This window comes from Nicotiana tomentosiformis, chromosome 3 (assembly GCF_000390325.3).
Source record: "Nicotiana tomentosiformis chromosome 3, ASM39032v3, whole genome shotgun sequence".
In the NCBI taxonomy this organism is placed as follows: domain Eukaryota; kingdom Viridiplantae; phylum Streptophyta; class Magnoliopsida; order Solanales; family Solanaceae; genus Nicotiana; species Nicotiana tomentosiformis.
Window position 1 is genome coordinate 99,454,458 of NC_090814.1, and position 21,096 is coordinate 99,475,553.

Genomic DNA, 21,096 nt, shown 5'->3' on the forward strand with positions numbered 1-21,096 from the left:
AAGAGCCAAATGGGAGCATCTCTACAATATAGGAAGTCTCATCAAGTTTCCTATGGTTCCCACTAGATCTACCATCCATCCCCATATCCTCGATACTCAGTTGCTCCACAGTATGCAACATTCAATGCTCAGTCTTATGCCAAACCATCCAATTGCTAATAGATGTGGGCCCCAACTCCAAGAGACCTCTATCCGCGACAACATAACGTTCAATCACCCTACAACCCTCGTCCAAAACAAGAGTATGAAGGGAACATAAGCAGAGGGATGATTTCACACCGATCGTAGAATCCCACACAAGTTTGTTTGAAAGGTTGAAACATTATGATGTGATTGAGCCGCTTTAAGGGTATGTTTCGAATCCATATGCAAAAGGTTTTGACCCTGCTGTACGGTGCGTGTACTATTCTAATGTGCAGTGGTATAACACTGAGGATTGTCGGGCTTTGAAAAGTAAATAGAAATGATGATTCAAGAAGGAATGTCATGGTCCAAGATAATGGCACCCTAAACGTCTTGACAAATCATACATTGTTCGGATGATTTACAATATGGAGATGGTTTGGTGAAATAGTCAAGAACATGTCCACGCAAGGCAATCAAAATTGTTGAAGGTCCTATTTGAGACTGATGTGCAAATTCGTAGCTGTTTGCCAGAAAGGAGACTTGGTAACTTATTTTGTCATTATTTCTCTCATTTTGCTTATTTTAAGGTTGTAATCCAGATGTTGTTTGTTTGTCCTATCATCAAACCTCTATATACTTTAATCAATAAAATACAACTTTTTTTCTTTGTGTCATTTTATTCCATTGTGTTTAGTTCTTCTTGCATATATAGTTCTTTTCACGCCAATTTTGGTGACATGACATGCATGCGGAGCTTTTGGCTAGATTTTAGAAAGCCTGTCCAATCTTGAATTGAATCGAGGAAAAACTCTTGGAGGACAAGAGGTTGAAAAACTTTGATGATAAGCCCGTGTCAAGATCACATGGAACCGAAATAGTCATATCCGTATAGGTTAAAGATGTTTATCCCAAACCTATCATGAATACTGGATTAAGGATAATTAAAAGTTTTGAAGTTTGGTTGGACTAATCAGTAAAAGGTTTTTTGCCATGGCCTTCCATAATCTAATCATATCAGGGAAGATGACCCAAATCTCCAAAGAAGGTGCATTCCAGAGAATTTAAAATAGATTAGTTGGTACTGAAGTCCATCATTTCACATCAAGATAAAGATCAAGCAAAGGTGGTTCCAATTTGTCAAAGGTCATTTGTTGCAAAGAAGATATTGACTATGGAGCTACACAACTAGCAAAACCAATAAGATAGTCATTTTCACCAATGCCGAACCTGAGAAGAGATAGTATGTTTGGTATTCTTCAGGATGGGAGGATATTTTTCTGTTACCTAAATACTTTATACCCTTCCTCACCCCTTTTGAGCTTGTTTTATTTTTCTTTGACCCCCCGTCTTTGGAATCAACTATAGAGTCAAAGTCCAAAAACAAAGCGTCAAAGATCCATGCCACCAGAAAATAGAAGCTGGGTCAATCTGTTTAAAAAAAAAGAAGAAAAGGAAAAGAGAGAAAAAAGAAAGAAAAGTGATGGAAAATATTCCCCAATATCTGAAACTGGGGTAGAATTTATTTTATGTTATTATAAAGAGTCGATTCCAATAGATGTAAGTATACAACCTCGTCATCTTAAATCTATTTTGAGCCTTCATGCGACCTTTTCTTTCTAACCCTATCCAAAATCCTTCCAAATAAAGACCTCCCAATTAGTATTTAAGAATGCCAACGAAAGCACACAATAAGCAACAATTTTCACACGACATAGAACAGTGTCAAATTGCTTGCACAAAAAGAAAAAACGATAATGAAAAAAAATGAGAGTCTTATTGGTGAAAACCCTCATAGGCACTGTAAGGCGATAGTAGAGATAAATAAATGAGAGAGGCTAGTTTGTGAAAACCTTTCGGGGCACTACTGGTCAAAGGTGAGCTGTGATTTGATGCAAATGATTGGCACAAAAAGGCTAACTTCAAATACAAAAGGGAACAACAAGAAGAAAGGATAGATTAGTTGGATAGATTTGTCTGCTCAGTCCAAAATGCATGTCATGATCATTAAAATTGGACATTCAAAAGATTCCATTCTTTCTTTCCCCCAAAAGCGGCATTTTTAGTTAAATACTATTCTTTCTCACTTTTACATCGCGTCATTGTGTCTATTTGCATTATTATTTTTAGTCAGTCTTTGTTAAAACACACAAGAAATGATTTCAAAATCTATTACCAGCTTTCTAACTGTACAAAGCAAATTCAATCCTATCACATCAAAGAGGACATACCTAGGAAGAAACATGCACAATAAGATGTTGAAGTTAAGCAAGATCTAAGGGTTCATGCAAACATAAGTTCCAAAGAGAAAACTTTGTTGGTCTATTTACTTAGAAGAAAACAAAAAAAGTTCCCCAAAATTGGTCACCGTTTTTTCAGAAATGGAAAACAAAGGATGAGGGCATACACAACATTGACAGAGGCACAAATCCAACTGTGATTTTCTCTGATAAGCCGAACAAAGTGTTGCAAAAAAATTAAAAAGGTCACTAAGCAAGACTTGCTTCATGGGTAAAGCTGATAGCACCACAGACACAAACTGATACCGGACGCAAGATAATAAAATTTGATTTTAAAAAAAAATTGCCAAAGGGTGTGTGACATCCAGGTACGAAATAGTCGGGGGCAACGATGGAAAGCCAAGGTCTCCAGAAAGTAATACAGAGTATCTGAGCAACTCGCTACCGCGCTGAAAGAATTCGTTCTTCTTCAGAAGGTGTCGGCAAATTCAGAGTACTCAGGGCATCAAGGCCACAAACCGACCACCACTGTTAAACCCACAAATCTTTCTTTGTTTGAAGCAAGAAATAAAGTAGCGGAGAAATAAAGATCTCAAAGTCTCTGCTTTTTCTTTCTAGGAATGTCCGATCGTAGGGCGCCAACCCCTGGTTACATTCCCTCCAAGTCCTTCAACCTCTTTCGTAGGAGACACACTTCCTAGCTTGAGTCATTCCAATAGGAGACACACTTCTTAATATGAACCATCAATCCTAGGAGACGCACTTCCTAGTATAAGTCTTTCAACCTCATTCGTAGGAGACATACCTCCTAGTTTGAGTTCTTCTATTAGGAGACGTACTTCCTAGTCCAAACCCTTCAACTTCATTCGTAGGAGACACACTTCCTAGTTTGAGCCATTCCACTAGGAGACGCATACACTTCCTAATCTGATGGAGATGCACTTCTTGGTACAAGCCTTTCAACCTTACTTGTAAGAGATACACTTCCTAGATTGAGTCATTCCAATAGGATATTCACTTCCTAAATCTATACCTTTATTCCTAGGAGACGCACTTCCTAGTTCGAGTCTTTCAACCTCACTCGTAGGAGATGCACTTCCTAGCATGATTCAACCATGTTCATTCTAATAGGAGACGCACTTCCTGATATGGATCATTAATTCTAGGAGACGCAATTCCTAGTTCGAGTCCTTTAATCTCGCAGTCATTCCAATGCTACCCATGGGAGATGCACCTCCTAGTCTAAGTTTTATCAGTTCTACTTCTAAGATAAGCACATTCGATTCGGAGTCTTCAGTATCATTTTTGCATCTTTCAAATAAAATAAGTTGATCTACAGCTTTACCTAGTAACTCACAAATGTTTCTCAGCGCCAAACTGGGGCAGAAAATTTGTTCATTTTGTTCGTCTTTGATGGCTTTGTAGGCCCCACCGTAGAGCACAAGTTGTGATGATTAAAGCTTGCAGTTTCATTTATCATCAGAAGAAAGAAGTCTTTCAATCACAGGATAGTTGGAGTTGACTTTGACAATTTGTTAGCAATATATCTTCTCAAGATTCATCTTCTCAATTTAGGATCAGGAAAGCAAGAAACTGAGATTGAGTCATAATCGTTTCTTCAAACAGCACCAGGATCCAGTCTAAGTTCAACACAAGCGAGCAGGTCAAGAATCCAGATTTGACTCCAGAAGGCACATAGATAGGAATTTTTTAACTCCTAGTTTGCAGACATATGTAGCTCTCTTCTCTTTTGCTTTTGATGTAAGCAGCAAGTAATAATAACAACAACAACAATAGCAGCAACAGTCTTAACTCGGTGTTCGGTAGTCCAAACTACCAAAGTTTACTTAGAACTACACTGATCTGATACCTTTATCGCCAAGGATATGTAGGCAACTTCGGAAGCAAGGTTTGGTTACGTTTTTCAAAAAATGCTTTTATTGGAGTGATACACGAGCAAACTTAGCTATGACGTTCACTTTCTTTGCACGAAAACTCTTCATGTTCTCGAGTAAATAGGGGCAGCTGTGAATACCTAATTTTTGCTCACTTCTAATTCTCCTACAAATACTAATTTTTGGATGAGTTTTTAGTTATTGGTGCATTTTTATCTGCATTCCTTTATTAAAAATACAAAAAGTATTTCTCTCTTTTATTTGGGAATTTCTAGTTTGCATCTTTAAAATACCAAAAATAATTTCCTTTTATTTGTGCATTTTTAGTATGAAAATAGACTAGTTCAATTTAAGGGGTAAGAGATTGGGCCAAATTTGATCCAAATCAATAACCCATTTTATCTGACCCAGTCCAATTTGTTTCTAAATAACGTAGTTTTATGCTAAACTACGTCGTTTCACTTAAGTGACTTTAGCAATCAATCTCATCCGTCCAATTTACTTGATCCAATGGCCCTTATTTGATATCCCATGTCAAATAAAATACCTAAAGAAATTAGATTTTTGCCATTCTCCTAACCATAGTCTTCCCTATCTCTCTCTCCCTTCTCTCTCTATGCCGCCGCTGCTTGACGAGCGCAAAACCGGCGTATAAACTTGGGCTCGCTAGTCAAAGATAGTATAGTATTGAATCGTCTCCACAGGGATTGGTTTCAATAATGTTCTATTATTTCTTCAGCTTAACACTATCCAGGATAATCAACCTTTTAATTTATGTTATTATTGACTACAAATAAACTACGATTATCAGTTGTAAGAAACTGATGATACCCAAATGATTAGTAAAAATAAAGGAATATCAATGAGAGAAGGAATGGCGATGACAAGATATGTGATCAACTATTGTTCCGGATAACTATATGCTAGATTCACTCTTAACTTATATTGATTCTTTCGATTTTAACAGATGATTAGGCTACTTCAAATATTTAGATTCTTCTTCCGAATGAATTTGATTCCCTTAGGTAACCCAATAACATGCCCTATGAATGTATGCACAAAATTAGTGAATGAATGATCTTTCGGAGAACACCTCTCGATTATTCTCATGGACTGCATAAATCAATAACTCCTTAAGCTCTTTCGATTACTTAGAAGAGACATAAAATCAAACCCATCAAGATAACACAAAGCCAATAGCAGTAAACTTCTCTTTCGATTAAAGTAAGATTACAATAAGCCTTGCAATTCAATTAAGAACTTCTTCATTAAAGTTCATCCGTCAACAACCCTAAGGAGACTTACTCCATAACGTAGAAAGTATACAAAACGAGAGTATTAGAAGAATAAGAAGACATTACAATTCCCAAATTCTGCCCAAACTTTCGTATTGAGTGAATTTGATCAAGTATATCGATTTCTTGTTGCTTCCGTCTTCTTCTCCCTCGCAAATTACTTTCCCCAATCAAGATACCCTCTTTTTAGATGAGTTGGGCTTCATATAGGTCAAGGAAAGTCGACCCTAAAATTACGAATTTAGCCTTGCAGAATTTTTCCTCGGAGGGACATGCGCGACCGCGCACCTGGGCAGGTGACCGCGCACATTCAAAAGTTTCTGTCTGACTTGCGCGGCCCAGTGCACGGATGCGCACCTGGACCATATTATGCTCTCGTTTTATTTCTTCTTTTTAAATGCGCGAACCTCCGTTGATCCTCGAATGAGCTCCCAATGTACTCCATAATTTTTTACTTGGCCTCAACACTCCATATTAGCTCAAAACGATTCCGAACACCATTGTAGCCCGAAATATCTCCTGCAAAAATATAAATCAATTAGTCAGAGCAATTTACTACCATTTAGCACTCAAATATTAGTAAAGTGCAGCAAATTAGAATGCAGATAGTGGCCAAAACATATAGTTATAGACTACCATCATAGTGGCCAAAACCACCCTTATTTGATATCCCATGTCAAATAAAACACCTAAAGAAATTAGATTTTTGCCATTATACTAACCATAGTCTTCCCTATCTCTCTCTATGCCGCCGTCACTCCACCACTGCTTCCACCGTGCTCCGTTGCCGCTGGTGTTACAAACACCATCAAACCTACACCATCTTCTTCCTCTACTCACCCCCTTTCTAGATCCACAACCCAAATCCCTCAAATCTCCACCAAATATTGACAAAACCAAACCCTAGTCGCGCTGCCGCCTCTGCCCCGCCGCGCGCCACCGCTTAAAACCCCTCAAAATTTCACCAGCTCCTCCTCTATTCCTACTCTTTCCCATTACATACCCCAAAATCCTCAAAATCCTCTCCCTCACCTTGTGCGTCCACCACTGCTGCCACCCTCTGCCTTGGATGTACCTCCACTCGCCCCTAAAATGTCACCACATACTATTATCTTCACCCTCTTCCCAAACCTATAACTCACACCCTCCAAATCCCACCAAAGCTCAACCAATTGTGCCCAAACAAGAAACTCCAACTACCACCACCACGCCTTTGTTTAGGATAGCCTCGAACTCGAAGAACAACTTTGTTGTTGGTGATATCGCGACTGACCTTCGGCTTACCGGAGTTTGCGGTCACAATTAATCAATAAGAAATTCGTACTCGAAGTTCATATTGTTGTCGAATTAGCAATCGGGCACTTGAATTTTGAAATTGGTAAAATCTTAATCCCTTTTTCTGGTTTTTCTTCATAATTGTTTTTATGTTTTAGTTTAGGATTAAGTTTTGTCTTGTTTTTCTGTTACGTAAAGTCTAATCTCTAATTTCATTGTTGTTTTGTTAATTGTTTTTTCGTTTAATACGTCTTTAGTTGTCCTTAATATTTGTTTCTATCTATGGTTAACTGTTTTAGTTACTGATTTAGTTAGTTAGTTTAACCAATAAGAAATCATGTTCTAGGTTGTAATCGAATTCTCATACTTTTATGAACCGATTGGTTTGTCGCTCAGTTAGTTGTTTTAACTAATTACTTCATTGCTAATATGTTTTTCTCGGTTCAGCCGTTTGATGTTGATGTCGTCTATGATTATTTGAGTTTAAATTTGGTTTGATTGGCTAAGTTGAATGCTGAATTTTCTGCTTCTACACTGATTTGATTTGAATCAGCTGAAGTAATTTGATATTATTTTGTGAAGGGTAGAAGGTAGATAATGAAATAGGAAGGTAGATAATGAAATAGGGTACATGTTAGTTTACTTTTACTATTTTTAGCATGCTAGAAAATACAACTGCTCTACTTTGTGTCAGAATTTGGTGAAAAGAAGACTGTTTTGGCACATAAAAGTTAGTCCTTTTGGATAGATTTTTGATGAACCAAAATATGTCCAAAAGGATTTATTTTTATACTTAAAAGACACATCTTCTACACACTCTAGAATGAATATACATATCTCTACTCACTGAAAAAAGGGAGAACTTTGAGAGAAAAATTTGAGTTGAAGCTTCCTTTAGTAAGCTGAAATTGTAAGCTTTAGGAGTGAGTCTTAGAGTGCATACTCTTTCAGAAAATAGAAGAGTCTTAGAGTTTATTTTTGAGTTCCTTCTCTTGAAAAATTACTGCTTTTACTAAGATTTCGGGGCTACTTTAGCACTGCTGATTTCGTTGTTTTTCCTAGTGCTGTTTCTGTTGTCTTTGTTGCTAAATTTCTATTGCTACACTGTTGTATTTTATTATTGTACAAACTAGGTAACGTTCAAATTCTTGTATTACAGATTCTTGATGAAATAAGAAGGATTTGACCCTGGTTTGGCTGTTGAAACATGATTTCGTTTGAGTTTATATTACCTGACCCTCTGTTTTGACTTCATGAGTTTTCATTACATATTTATACATTTTCATGCTAATATCTTTGGTTTGGTTAAGTTATAGGCATTATTCAACTGATGTGCTAGCATTCGTGTCATGACCCAATTCTCTTATGAGCCGTGATGGCGCCCAATGTTACCGCTAGGGAAGCCAAATAGTGGATTAGACAGATTATTCCTATTTTAATAAATTTTTGAATAAATAATTTTTTCCTTACTTAAAAAATTTAAGAAATAACAGGTTTAAATAAATAAAACGAGAGCAGCTGAGTGCAATCAAAACCATAGTAATACTCCAAAACCACAAGTCAACTAGAGTGTGCCAAGACCTGGTGTCACATGTGTATGGGCACTAATAGATTGTGCAAAACTCTAACTACTGTCTGAAATAGCAATAGACAGAAATGAATATTAAGGAGAGACAGTAGGTGTTGTGGAACGGCTCAGGAATGCAGCTCACCACTTGGCCTCCGGGTTACGGAGATGCGCGGCGGGGTGATCACCAAGTGCACCTGTCTCAGCTCCTGCACAGTCGATACATAAGTATAGAGTAAATACATAAATAACGTGTATCCAGTAAGTATCAAGTCTAATCTCGAAGAAGTAGTGGTGAGGGGTCGACATCGACACTTACTATGGGCTAACAATAAAATACATGAATTTTAAATAAGCATGGGATATGAAACAATAAAAAAATTACTCCTCAACATAAAAGGACAATTAATTTTCTCACAATTAAATAAATTTAAAGTAAATTCGTGCCTTCTATAACTGTAATTTCACAAGTCACATAATAAAAAAATCAAGTATGATTAGGTTTCGAGTATTAATAAGCACGATTTATGCCGAGATCATACGACCCGATCTAGAATAACGTGTACACTACCAAGGGACGTGCGGCATGATCCATAGATGCACCTATATACTGCTGAGGCATTCGGCCCACTCCACAAGAAGAGAAAGATACTTTATAAGCATTTTCCTTAAATGTTTTTGAGGATTAATACACAAAATAACACAAATTTCATTAATGACCTTTCACAATTTCCTCTAGCAAGTTCTAATATAGGTTTTAGGCACTATAATTAACAAGTAGGGTGAAAACATTTCAACTACCCGGACATAAGCATAATTAGCAGCTACGCACGAACTCTCGTCACCCCGCACGTACGTAGTCCCCACAATTAGAAGCAAACATTAATTTAAATTACCTATGGGGTAAATTCCATCTTACAAGGTTAGACAAGAGACTTACCTCGTCTCAGAGCTCACTTCACGGTCACAATTTTGTGCTAAAGCCTCAATTTGGTGTCGACAAATTCGAAATTAGCCAAATGTTATATAATTTAATCAATACTTGCTTAAAAATTCATAATTTATCTATTAGAGTAACTACCCAACCCAATTTGGAAGAATTTCTAAAATTCACCACCGGCTCACGTGCCTGAATTCCAGAAATTCTTGAAAGAAATTGTTACCCATAACCTTAAGAACTCAAGTATACAATTTTTATCTCATTCCATAACTGTTTTCGTGGTTAAAATCTCATTTTTGTCAAAAAGTAGGTATCATCTAAAATGCACCTGAGCCACTCAGGACCCCGACTAAATGCACCTACAATTCGATAAACATAATACGAACCTACTTGAACTCTCAAAATGCATAAAATAACGATGAAACTAAGAATCGCACCCCAAAACCAAATTGAACCAAATTATGAACTCAAAGTTCCCAATTTGCTCTGAATGCGCCGAATCATACTTAAACTACCCGGAATGGCACAAAAATTTGCGTGCAAGTCTTAAATAATCATAAGGAGCTATTCCCAGGATCTGAATCTCAAACGGACCTCAATAACACCAAAGCTTACTCCAAACCAAATTTAAAGAACTCTAAAACCTTCAATAAGGCAACTTTCACTATTAAGCACTGAAACGCTCCTGTGTTACCCAAAACCCTATCCGAACATACGCCCAAGTCCAAAATTATTATACGAACATATTGGAACCATCGAATCCCGGTTCCGAGGTCGTTTACTCAATATGTTGACTAAGGTCAAACTTAGCCTTTTATCCAACCTTAAGGAACCAAGTATTTCGATTTCAACCTGAAACCTTCCAAACCCCTAACCAACCGTCCCTGCAAGTTATAAAACAGTTAAAGCACATATGGGGAGTCTTATTTAGGGGAACGGGGTGTCAGAAAGCAAAACGACTGGTTGGGTCGTTACATTCTCCACCTCTTAAATAAATGTTCGTCCTCGAATGGGTCTAGAATCATACCTGGAGTGCTGAATAGGTGTGGATATCTACTCTGCATGTTCTCCTCGGCCTCCCAAGTCGCCTCCTCGACTGATTGGCCCCTCTACTGAACCTTTACCGTAGAAATATTCTTGGACTTCAACTGACAAACCTGCCTATCAACAATGGCAACTGGCTCCTCCTCATAACCCAAGCTCCCATCTAGCTGAACCGAATTGAAGTCTAACACATGCGACATGTTGGCATGATACCTCCGCAACATAGACACGTGGAAAACCGAATGAACTCCCTATAGACTGGGAGGCAAGGCAAGCTCATAAGCAACCTCCCCAACTCGCCTCCACACCTCAAATAGACCTATAAACCTTGAGCTTAACTTGCACTTCTTCCTGAACCTCGTGATTCCCTTCATCGGTGAGACTTTCAAAAGAACTTTCTCGCCCACCATAAATGATAAGTCATATGCCTTCCGATCCGCGTAACTCTTTTGTCTGGACTGTGCTGTGCGAAGTCGCTCCTGAATCAACTTTACCTTTTCCAAGGAATCCTTCACCAAATCAGTACCATATAACTTAGCCTCGCCGGGCTCAAACCATCCGATGGGTGAACGACACCGCCAACCATATAAAGCTTCAAATGGAGCCATCTCGATGTTGGACTGGTAACTGTTGTTATAAGAAAACTCGGCCAAAGGAAAGAAACGATCCCACTTACCTCCAAAGTCAATCACACATGCCCTGAGCATATCCTCCAAGATGTGAACTGTCCGCTCCGACTTCCCGTCGGTCTGTGGGTGAAAGGCCGTGCTGAGCTCTACACGGGTCCCCAACTCACTCTGTACTGCTCTCAGGAAATGTGAAGTAAACTGAGGGCCTCCATTTGATATAATGGAAATAGGTACACCATAAAACCGAAAAATCTCCTGAATATAAATCTGGGCCAACCTCTCTGAGAAATACGTGGTCACGACCGGAAAGAAGTATGCCAACTTGGTCAACCTGTCGGCAATGACCCAAACTGTATCAAACTTCCACATGGTCTGCGACAACACAACTACGAAATCCATAGTAATGCGCTCTCATTTCCACTCAGGTATAGTCATCTGCTGAAGTAGGCCACCTGGCCTCTGGTGCTCATACTTAACCTGTTGGCAATTTAGACACCTTGCCACGTACTCAACTATGTCCTTCTTTATCCGCCGCCACCAATAATGCTGCCTCAGGCCGCGATATATCTTCGTAGCACCTGGATGAATAGAATACCGAGAACTGTGTGCCTCCTCTAGGATCTTCTCCCTCAACCCATCAACATTAGGAACACATAGGGGACCCTCGAGTCACAGAACACCATCCTCACCGATAGTAACCTCCTTGGCACCGCCCTGTAGTACCGTTCCTTTAAGAACCAACAAGTGCGGATCATCAAACTAGCGAGCCTTAATCTGCTCGGATGGTGAGCATTGAGTAACGACGCATGCAAGGACTCTACTAGGCTTCGAATTATATCCAACCTCACAAGTCTGTTAGCCAAAGACTGGATTTTTGAAGCTAGTGGCATCTCCTCTTATGAAATGAAAGCCAAACTACCCATACTCTCCGCCTTTCTGCTCAAGGCATCTACCACTATGTTTGTCTTGCCCGAATGATAAAGTATGGTAATATCATAATCTTTTAGTAACTCAAGCCACCTGCGCTGTCTTAAATTGAGATCCCTCTGCTTGAACAAATGCTGCAAGTTACGATGATCGGTGTAAACCTCACAGGACACTCTATATAGATAATGCCTCCAGATTTTAAGAGCATGAATAATCACAGCCAACTCCAAATCATGTACAAGGTAATTCTTCTCATGGGGCTTCAGCTGACGTGAAGCATATGCAATAGCTCGCCCCTCCTGCATCAATACACAACCCAAACCAACGTGTGAAGCGTCACAATACACAGTATACATCCCCAAATCGGAAGGCAACACTAATACTGGTGCTGAAGTCAATGCGGTATTGGGCTTCTGAAAGCTTACCTCACAATCATCGAACCATCAGAACGGAGCACCCTTCTGGGTCAATCTGGTCAAAGGTGCTGCAATAGATGAAAAGCCCTCCACAAGCTGACAATAATAACGTACTAACCCCAAGAAGCTCTTGATCTCAGTTGCCGAAGTGGGAGGATGCCAACTCTGAACTGCCTCGATCTTTTTGGGGTCCACCTTAATACCCTTGCCCGATACAATATCCCCAAAGAATGCTACAGAGTCTAGCCAAAACTCACACTTGGAGAACTTAGCATATAACTTTTTGTCCCGCAAGGTCTGAAGCACCACTCTCAAATGCTTCTCGTGCTCCTCCATGCTACGCGAGTAGATCAAAATGTCATCAATGAAGACGATGACAAACAAGTCGATATACGGCCTAAACACCCAATTCATCAGATCCATAAATGCCGTCGAGGCATTAGTCAAACCGAAGGACATCATCAAAAACTCATAATGGCCATATCTAGTCCGGAAAGCAGTCTTCTGAACATCCGAATCCCAAATCTTCAACTAGTGGTACTTCGATCTCAAGTCGATCTTAGAGAACACTCTGGTACCCTACAACTAGTCAAACAAATCTTCAATACTTGGCAAAGGGGTACTTGTTCTTAATGGTAACTTTGTTCAATTGGCGATGGTCAATACACATCTGCATAGTCCCATCCTTCTCCTTCACAAATAATACTGGTGCACCCTAAGGCGACATATTCGGTCTGACGAACCCTTTTTTTAGAAACTCCTTAAGCTGCTCTTTTAACTCCTTCAACTCTTTCGGAGCCATGCAGTATGGTGGGATAGATATAGGCTAGGTACCTAGAGCTAAATCAATACAGAAATCAATATCACGATCTGATGGCATGCTTGGAAGATCAGAAGGAAACACATCGGTGAACTCTCGGACTATGGGCACTGAATCAATCGTCGTAGTCTCTGCAGTAGTGTCCCAAATATAGGCCAGATAATATAAACAACCCTTCTCAACTATGTATCGAGCCTTCAGAAAGGAAATAACCCGACTAGATGCACTGACAGACGAACCCTTCCACTCCAATCTAGGTAACTCTGGCATCACAAAGTTAACAGTCTTGGCAGGGCAATCTAGGATGGCATGATATCGAGATAGCCAGTCCATGCCCAGGATGACCTCAAAGTCGGTCATATCAAGCAGCAAAAGATCGGCTCTAGTTTCGTAACTACTGAATGTAACAATGCAGGACCAGTAGATCCGATCCACAATAACAGAATCGTCCATAGGAGTGGACACATAAACAAGAGTACCCAGGGACTCGCGAGAAACACCTAGGAAATGAGCAAACAGAGATGAGACATATGAATATGTAGACCCTGGATCAAATAGTACTGAAGCATCCCTACCACAGATAGAAATAATACCCGTGATCACGGCATATAAGGACACTGTATTTGGTATGGACAAAAAAACATAGAACCTAGCTTTGACTGGCCTCTACCTGACTGGCCTCCATCTCTAGTACGACCCCTACCCACCTGCCCTCTGCCTCTGGGTGGCCGGATGGCTGGTGGGACAACTGGTGCTGTAATCATAGGCTACTGACCCTACTGCACTACCTTGCCCCGAAGCCTGGGGCAGAACCTCCTCGCATGAATGAGATCCCCGCACTCGAAGCAACCTCTCGGTACGGTGGACTGCTGACCTGAAGTCTGACCCTGATGGCCTGAATACCCACTGGAGGAACCCTGGATAGCTGGTGGGTGGTAGGAACTCTCTGGCATAACACTTAAATAAGGCCGCACTGGGGCACCCCGAGGAGGCGGCGGTGCTGGGTAAGTGGGTCTGCTGGACTGACCCCTCACGAACTGACCTCTACCCCCAGTCGGGGCACCTCTGAACTCTCCAGAATATTGAAACTGCTTATCCCTCATTGCCTGCTCTCGGCTATGCTGACGCACACCCTCGATTCTCTGAGCTATCTCCACAATTAGCTCGTAAGAAGTCCCCATCTCAACCTCTCGGGCCATAGTGGCCTGAATACCAGTGTGCAAGCCCGTAACAAACCTCCGCATTCTCTCTGCATCAGTAGGAAGTATCATAAATGAATGGCGAGACAACTCAGAGAATCTTGCCTCATAGTCGGTCATAGACATCTGACCCTACTGGAGCTGCTTGAACTTAAACCGCAACTCTTCCCTCTGAGAGGGTGGAATATACCTATCCAGGAAAATACGGGTGAACCTGTCCCAAGTCATGGGAGGAGAATCTGCTAGTCTGCCAAGAAGATAGGACTACCACCACCTACGGGCCCTGCCCTCCAGCTAAAAGTAGAAAATTCTACCCCGTGGGACTCTAATATCCTCATGTTGTGCAGTTTGTCCCTGCATCGATTAACGAAGTCCTGGGGGTCCTCATGCCGCTCACCTCCAAATATAAGAGGATGAAGTTTGGTCCTTCTGTCCAATAACTTTTGCGGTTCGCCGGCTGCAGCTGGTCTAGGCTAATGCATAACTGCTATAACTGGATGAGCTCCGCTCACGGGTAGTGCACCCGGGGTCTGATACACGGCATCTGCGTGCCCTGGAGCCTGAGCGGTAGGGGTCTGTGTCCCCCCCTCTTGTCAGAGATGTGGCTGGGTCTGTCGTAAATAAATCAGCCTAAGTCATAATATCAATGAACTGCAATATACGGCCCATGACCTCATGGAATCCTGGTGCAGACATGAAATCTACCGGGGCTGGCTCTGCTGCAGGCACCTGGCCCTACTCTTCAATAATAGGATCCTCTACTGGATCTACTGGTGGCATAGCTGGAGCAACTATGGGACATCCTCGTCCCCTACCACGGGCTGGAGCCCTCCCTCGTCTTCTGCCTCGGCCTCTAGCAACAGGGGGAGCAGCTCTTCCCTGGACTGGAACATTAGTAGAGCGTATTCTTACCATCTGTGAGAGAGTAAGAGAAAGATACTTATTACCACATCAACTGCATGATAAGAGATAAAGAAATGTAGTTTCCTAACACCCTATAGCCTATCGAAGATAAGTACGGACATCTCCGCATCGATCCGCATGACTCTATAAAATCTGCCCATAACTTGTGAGACCTACATGAACCTAGTACTCTGATACCATGTTGTCACGACCCAATTCTCTAATGAGCCGTGATGGCGCCTAATGTTACCGCTAGGGAAGCCAAGTAGTGGATTAGACAGATTATTCCTCTTTTAATAAATTTCTGAATAAATAACTTTTTCCTTACTTAAACGATTTAAGAAATAACAGGTTTAAATAAATAAAACGAGAGCAGCTGAGTGCAATCATAACCATAGTAATACTCCAAAACCACAAGTAAACTTGAGTATACCAAGACCTGGTGTCACAAGTATATGAGCACTAATAGATTGTACAAAACTCTAACTTTTGTTTAAAATAGAAATAGACAGAAATGAATATTAAGGAGAGATAGTAGGTGCTGCGGAACGACTCAGGAATGCAGCTCTCCACTTGGTCTCCGGGTAACGGGGATACGCGGCGGGGTGATCACCATGTGCACCTGCCTCAGCTCCTGCACAGTCAGTACAAAAGTGTAGTGTGAGTACATAAATAACGTATATCCAGTAAGTATCAAGTCTAATCTCGAAGAAGTAGTGGCGAGGGGTCGACATCGACACTTACTATGAGCTAACAATAAAATACAGGAATTTTAAATAGGCATGGGATATGAAACAATAAATAAATAACTCCTCAACATAAAAAGACAATTAATTTTCTCACAATTAAATAAATTTAAAGTAAATTCATGCCTTCTATAATTGTAATTTCACAAGTCACATAATAAAAAAATCAAGTATGATGAGGCTCCGAGTATTAATAAGCACGATTTATATCGAGGTCATACGACCCGATCTAAAATAACGTGTACATTACCAAGGGACGTGTAGCACAATCCATAGATGCATCTATATACTGTTGAGGCATTCAACCCGCTCCAGAAGAAGAGAAAGATACTTTATAAGCATTTTCCTTAAACGTTTTAAGGATTAATACACAAAATAATATCAATTTCATTAACGACCTTTCATAATTTTCACTAGCAAGTTTTAATATAAGTTTTAGGCACTTTAATTAACAAGTACAGTGCAAACATATCAAGTAGTTCATAATTTGGGTCCTAAAATTACCCGGACATAAGCATAATTAGTAGCTACGCACGGACTCTCATCACCTCGTATGTACGTAGCCCCCACAATTAGAAGCAAATATTAATTTAAATCACCTGTGGGATAAATTCCCTCTTACAAGGTTAGACAAGAGACTTACCTTGTCTAAAAGCTCACTTCCTGATCACAATTTCGCGCTAAAGCCTCAATTTGGTACCGAAAAATCCGAAACTAGCCAAATGCTATATAATTTAATAAATTCATGCTCAAAAATTCATAATTTATCTATTAGAGTAACTACCTAACTCAATTTGGAAGAATTCCTAAAATTCACCCCGGACCCACGTACCCGGATTCCGGAAATTCTTGAAGGAAATCTTTACCCATAACCTTAAGAACTCAAGTATACAATTTTCATCTCATTCCATAACCATTTTCGTGGTTAAAATTTTATTTTTGTCAAAACCTAGGTTTTTCATCTAAATCCATAATTTTTCACAATTTACATATTAAAATATACCCATAATCTATGTATTTATCTCACAATAGATAGAATTTACTTACCTCCAAGTTGCTAGGTGAATACCCTTCTCAAGAAGCTCCAAAATCCCCTAAAAATGTAGAAAATGGGCTCAAAAATGGCTGAGCCCTGTTATTAAAACATTCTGCCCAGCACAGCAGCCCCCTTCGTCGGGAACACAGTAAGGGCTCCGCATTCGCGAAGACAAAAATTCCCAGGCCTAGAAAATGCCCTTCGTAAACACGGCAGGGGCCTCGCGAACGCGAAGGCTTGCTTGGCCTACCCTACGCGAACATGAGGGTTCCTACGCGAACGCGAAGGGTAATATGTCTTGACCCTCCCATGCTCCTTTTCTTCTACGCGAATGCGAGTAGGCCTTCACGAATGCTTAGGCTTGGGATCTCAGAGCTTCGCGAACATGACCCCCTGCCTGCGAATGTGAAGAACAACCACCCAGCTTCCCAAATCTTTCATCGCGAACGCGAGGGTCCTTCCGCGTTCGCGAAGAAGGAAACCAGAACTTGAAATTCTGGTTTTTCCAACTTTTCTCTGGGTGGTTCAAAACGCACCCGAGCCACTCTGGACCCCGACCAAATACACCTACAAGTCCATAAACATAATACGGATCTGCTCGAACTCTCAAAACGCGTAAAAAAGAATCGCATCCCAAAACCAAATTGAACCAAATTATGAACTCAAAGTTCCCAATTTTCTCCGAACGCGCTGAATCATACTTAAACTACTCGGAATGGCACCAAAATTTGCGTGCAAGTCTTAAATCACCATACGGATTTATTTCCATGCTCAAAATCCCAAACGGACCTCAATAATACCAAAACCTACTCCAAACCAAATTTAAAGAACTCTAAAATCTTCAATAAGGCAACTTTCACTATTAAGCGGCGAAACGCTCCCGGATCACCCTAAACCCGATCCGAATATACGCCCAAGTCCAAAATCATTATACGAACCTATTGGAACTGTCGAATCTCGGTTCAGAGGTCTTTTACTTAAAATGTTGACCTAGGTTAAATTTAGCCTTTTTAGCAAACCTTAAGGAACCAAGTCTTCCGATTTTAACCTGAAACCTTTCAAACCCCGAACCAATCGTCCCTGTAAGTTATAAAATAGTTAAAGCACATCCGGGGAGTCTTATTTAGGGGAACGTAGTGTTAGAAAGCAAAAAAAATCGGTTGGGTCATTACAATTTGTATTTGTTAAGATTGGTAACCAAGTTTTTAGTTATTAAGGTATAAAAGAAAGTTTCATGTTAGGGATATAAGTGTCAGCTACCAAAATGAAGGGAATTGGGCTCCAAAAGTATTAACTGCCTCGTTTCATTGGTCAATATTAGGCCATAAGTAGTTAATAATCACATACGTGTCTTTTCTTTGTCTTACTGTTTTAATCCCAAAGAAATCGCTAGAACGCTTTTAGGTCCATTGTCGATACTCAATAAACGCTGTACCTTAATATGTCTCGAAATATTTAGCACTCAGTTAGTCGAATAACCTTCTCTTAAGTTTAAGTAATAATTATTAACTTGGTCACTAATAAAATTATTTTAAACGCTAAGGCGATTAGTTAGCGCGCTTTAACTTTTTTATTCACGGACTCGCTTGCGTAGTGTGATGTTTAACATTTAATAAGTTATGTCAATAATCTCACATGCTTAATTAATTCCTAATTTAATTAATCTTTTTCTATAATCGCGGATTCGCTTGCGTAGCGCGATAGTAGCATTTAATAATTTCCTAAACTATTTCCGTCAAGCACAAACGTAGTAATTTCTCAAATGTACTACAAATACTTGATTATCATGATTTTGCATTTGCTTGCCAAGCACAATTATGATAAGTTAATTAATTTTATTTTCGATCACGCATTCGCTTTCGTAGCGTGGTCATGACAACGTATATATTTTCCAAGCCATTCTTTAGTAATTCAAATAATTAAGCAATAAAAGCGGACATAGGAAAAACATGAAAATCATATAAATCGCAGTTTGTCAAAAAAATGATTCAAGCCAAGTTTTAAGTTAATAAAGCGACCGTGCTAGAACCATAGGACACGAGGAATGCCTTACACCTTCTCCCCGGTCAAGAGAATTTCTTACCCGAACTTTATTTTCGCAGACCGATTAAAATAGAGTCAAATCTTCCTTTGACTAGAGATTCAAATAAAAGGTAATTTGGAACACCAAAAAATTAATTCCAAGTGGCGACTCTGTAAATAAAAAAATCCCTACTCAAATTTGATGGAAAAACTCTTTTAACCCACAACAATCCATAAATACATATCTTTTGGGGTAGAAAAGGGGCGTGACAGCTCTGGCGACTCCGCTGGGGAACTAATAAGAATACGAGCTTGTACATTGACTTTATTTGGCTTTATTAAATTTTTATATACTGTGATTTATCTGGGTCTAATGTGCTACTTGTACGTTTTTTACCACTTTGATATTGTTGAACTGTACACAGGGGCGGATACACATGATGTCAAGAGGGTTCATATGAACCCGCTTCGTCGAAAAATTATACCACATATAGATATAAATGTTATCAAAAATAGAACAACTTTTCGTGTATAAATAAAGTTGAACCCTCTTTCATATCAAAGTCGTTGTGCAGTGATGGTCAAGTGGGTTCAAGTTTTACAGAAGGTCCAGAGTTCGATCCATTAGCGCAACACTTCCTTTATTTTTGATAGTTTCTTAGCTTATTTACTTCAAGTATGTTAACTTGAAGATCACCCAGTTACGACGGAAAAGAGAAGAAGAAAACTCTAGATAGGGTAATGAGAGGGAAAGAAGAGAAAAGAGTCGGTGCAATAATGACCAGACCTATTGATCTTTTTATTATCTGTATATGTATTTACATCAAATGTCTGTGTATATATGTACAACAATAAAATGTGTAGACCAAAAATACAATTGGGTCGGGTATGCTATGTTCCTACTAGATTGTGCCCTTTCCTTTAACAGAGATAGTTGAGTCCATAGTTGAGTCCATATCTGGGTTAACACCCCTTCCCCCCTCAAGGGTGAAAACACACCAAGCTTGCCAAGAATGTTGTGATGAAGCTGCCCACTTAGAGCCTTGGTCATAATATCAGCTAGTTGGTTAGCACTGTAAACAAAATGCAAAGAAATAAGCCCATAATTCAAGCACTCACGAACATAATGGCAATCAATCTCAATGTGCTTCGTACGCTCATGGAAAACTGGATTCTTGGCAATGTGAAGAGTAGCCTGACTGTCATAATGGTCTGGGACAAAAGTACAAATAGTAAGACCAAGGTCCCCAAGTGGTGTGACCAACCATGAGATTTAAGCAGCTACTTTACTGAGGGTCCTGTATTCAGCCTCAGCTGAAGACAAGGAAATGGTGGGTTATTTCTTACTTTTCCAAGACACTTGGCTCCCACCAAGTGTCACATAAAACCCAGTAATAGATTTGTGAGAGATAGCACAAGAAGCCCAATAAGAATTAGAATAGGCCACAAGAGACAAGTCAGAAGATTTGGAGAGAAGCACACTCTGAGAAGGAGCATCTAAACAATATCTGAGAACATGCAGTCCTGCCATCATGTGAGGAACATGGGGTTTCTGAAGAAACTGTAACAAATGTTGGATAGAGAAAAAGATATCTAGTCTAATGTGCTATAGGAAATTGAGTTTGCCAATAATCCTCCTGTACTGGCTAGGATCAAGGAGAAGATCACCCATATCTAGGGTCAACTTAATAGAAGGGTCCAAAGGAGTCACAACAGAAGAAAAATAATTGCAATTGAACTAAGCAAGCAGTTCATTAGTGTATTTATGCTGACTCATGACATAACCCTCAGGGGTTTTGGAGATTTCCAAACCCAAGAAATAGTGGACTAAACCCATATCCTAGATCTTGAACTGATCATCCAAAGATTACTTCAGGGAGTTCATTTCAGTGAGATCATTTCCAGCTAATAATATATCATCAACATAGATAGCCAATACTACCAAAGATCCAGAGGAGGATTTGGTGAAGATAGAGTGATCATTTATACTGGAAATGTAGCCCCTTTAGAGCAATGCCT

General features: G+C 39.9%; 1 protein-coding gene across 1 annotated transcript; it reads right to left on the minus strand.

Annotated features, from left to right (window-relative positions):
- Positions 1-13,177: 13,177 nt before the first annotated feature.
- On the minus strand, positions 13,178-14,496 carry LOC138908238 (uncharacterized). The gene is made up of 2 exons (XM_070198890.1): positions 14,046-14,496; positions 13,178-13,788 (listed from the first exon to the last, which is right to left on the minus strand). The coding sequence occupies exons 1-2, from the start codon at positions 14,494-14,496 to the stop codon at positions 13,178-13,180; spliced, it is 1,062 nt and encodes a 353-aa protein (XP_070054991.1).
- Positions 14,497-21,096: the final 6,600 nt, after the last annotated feature.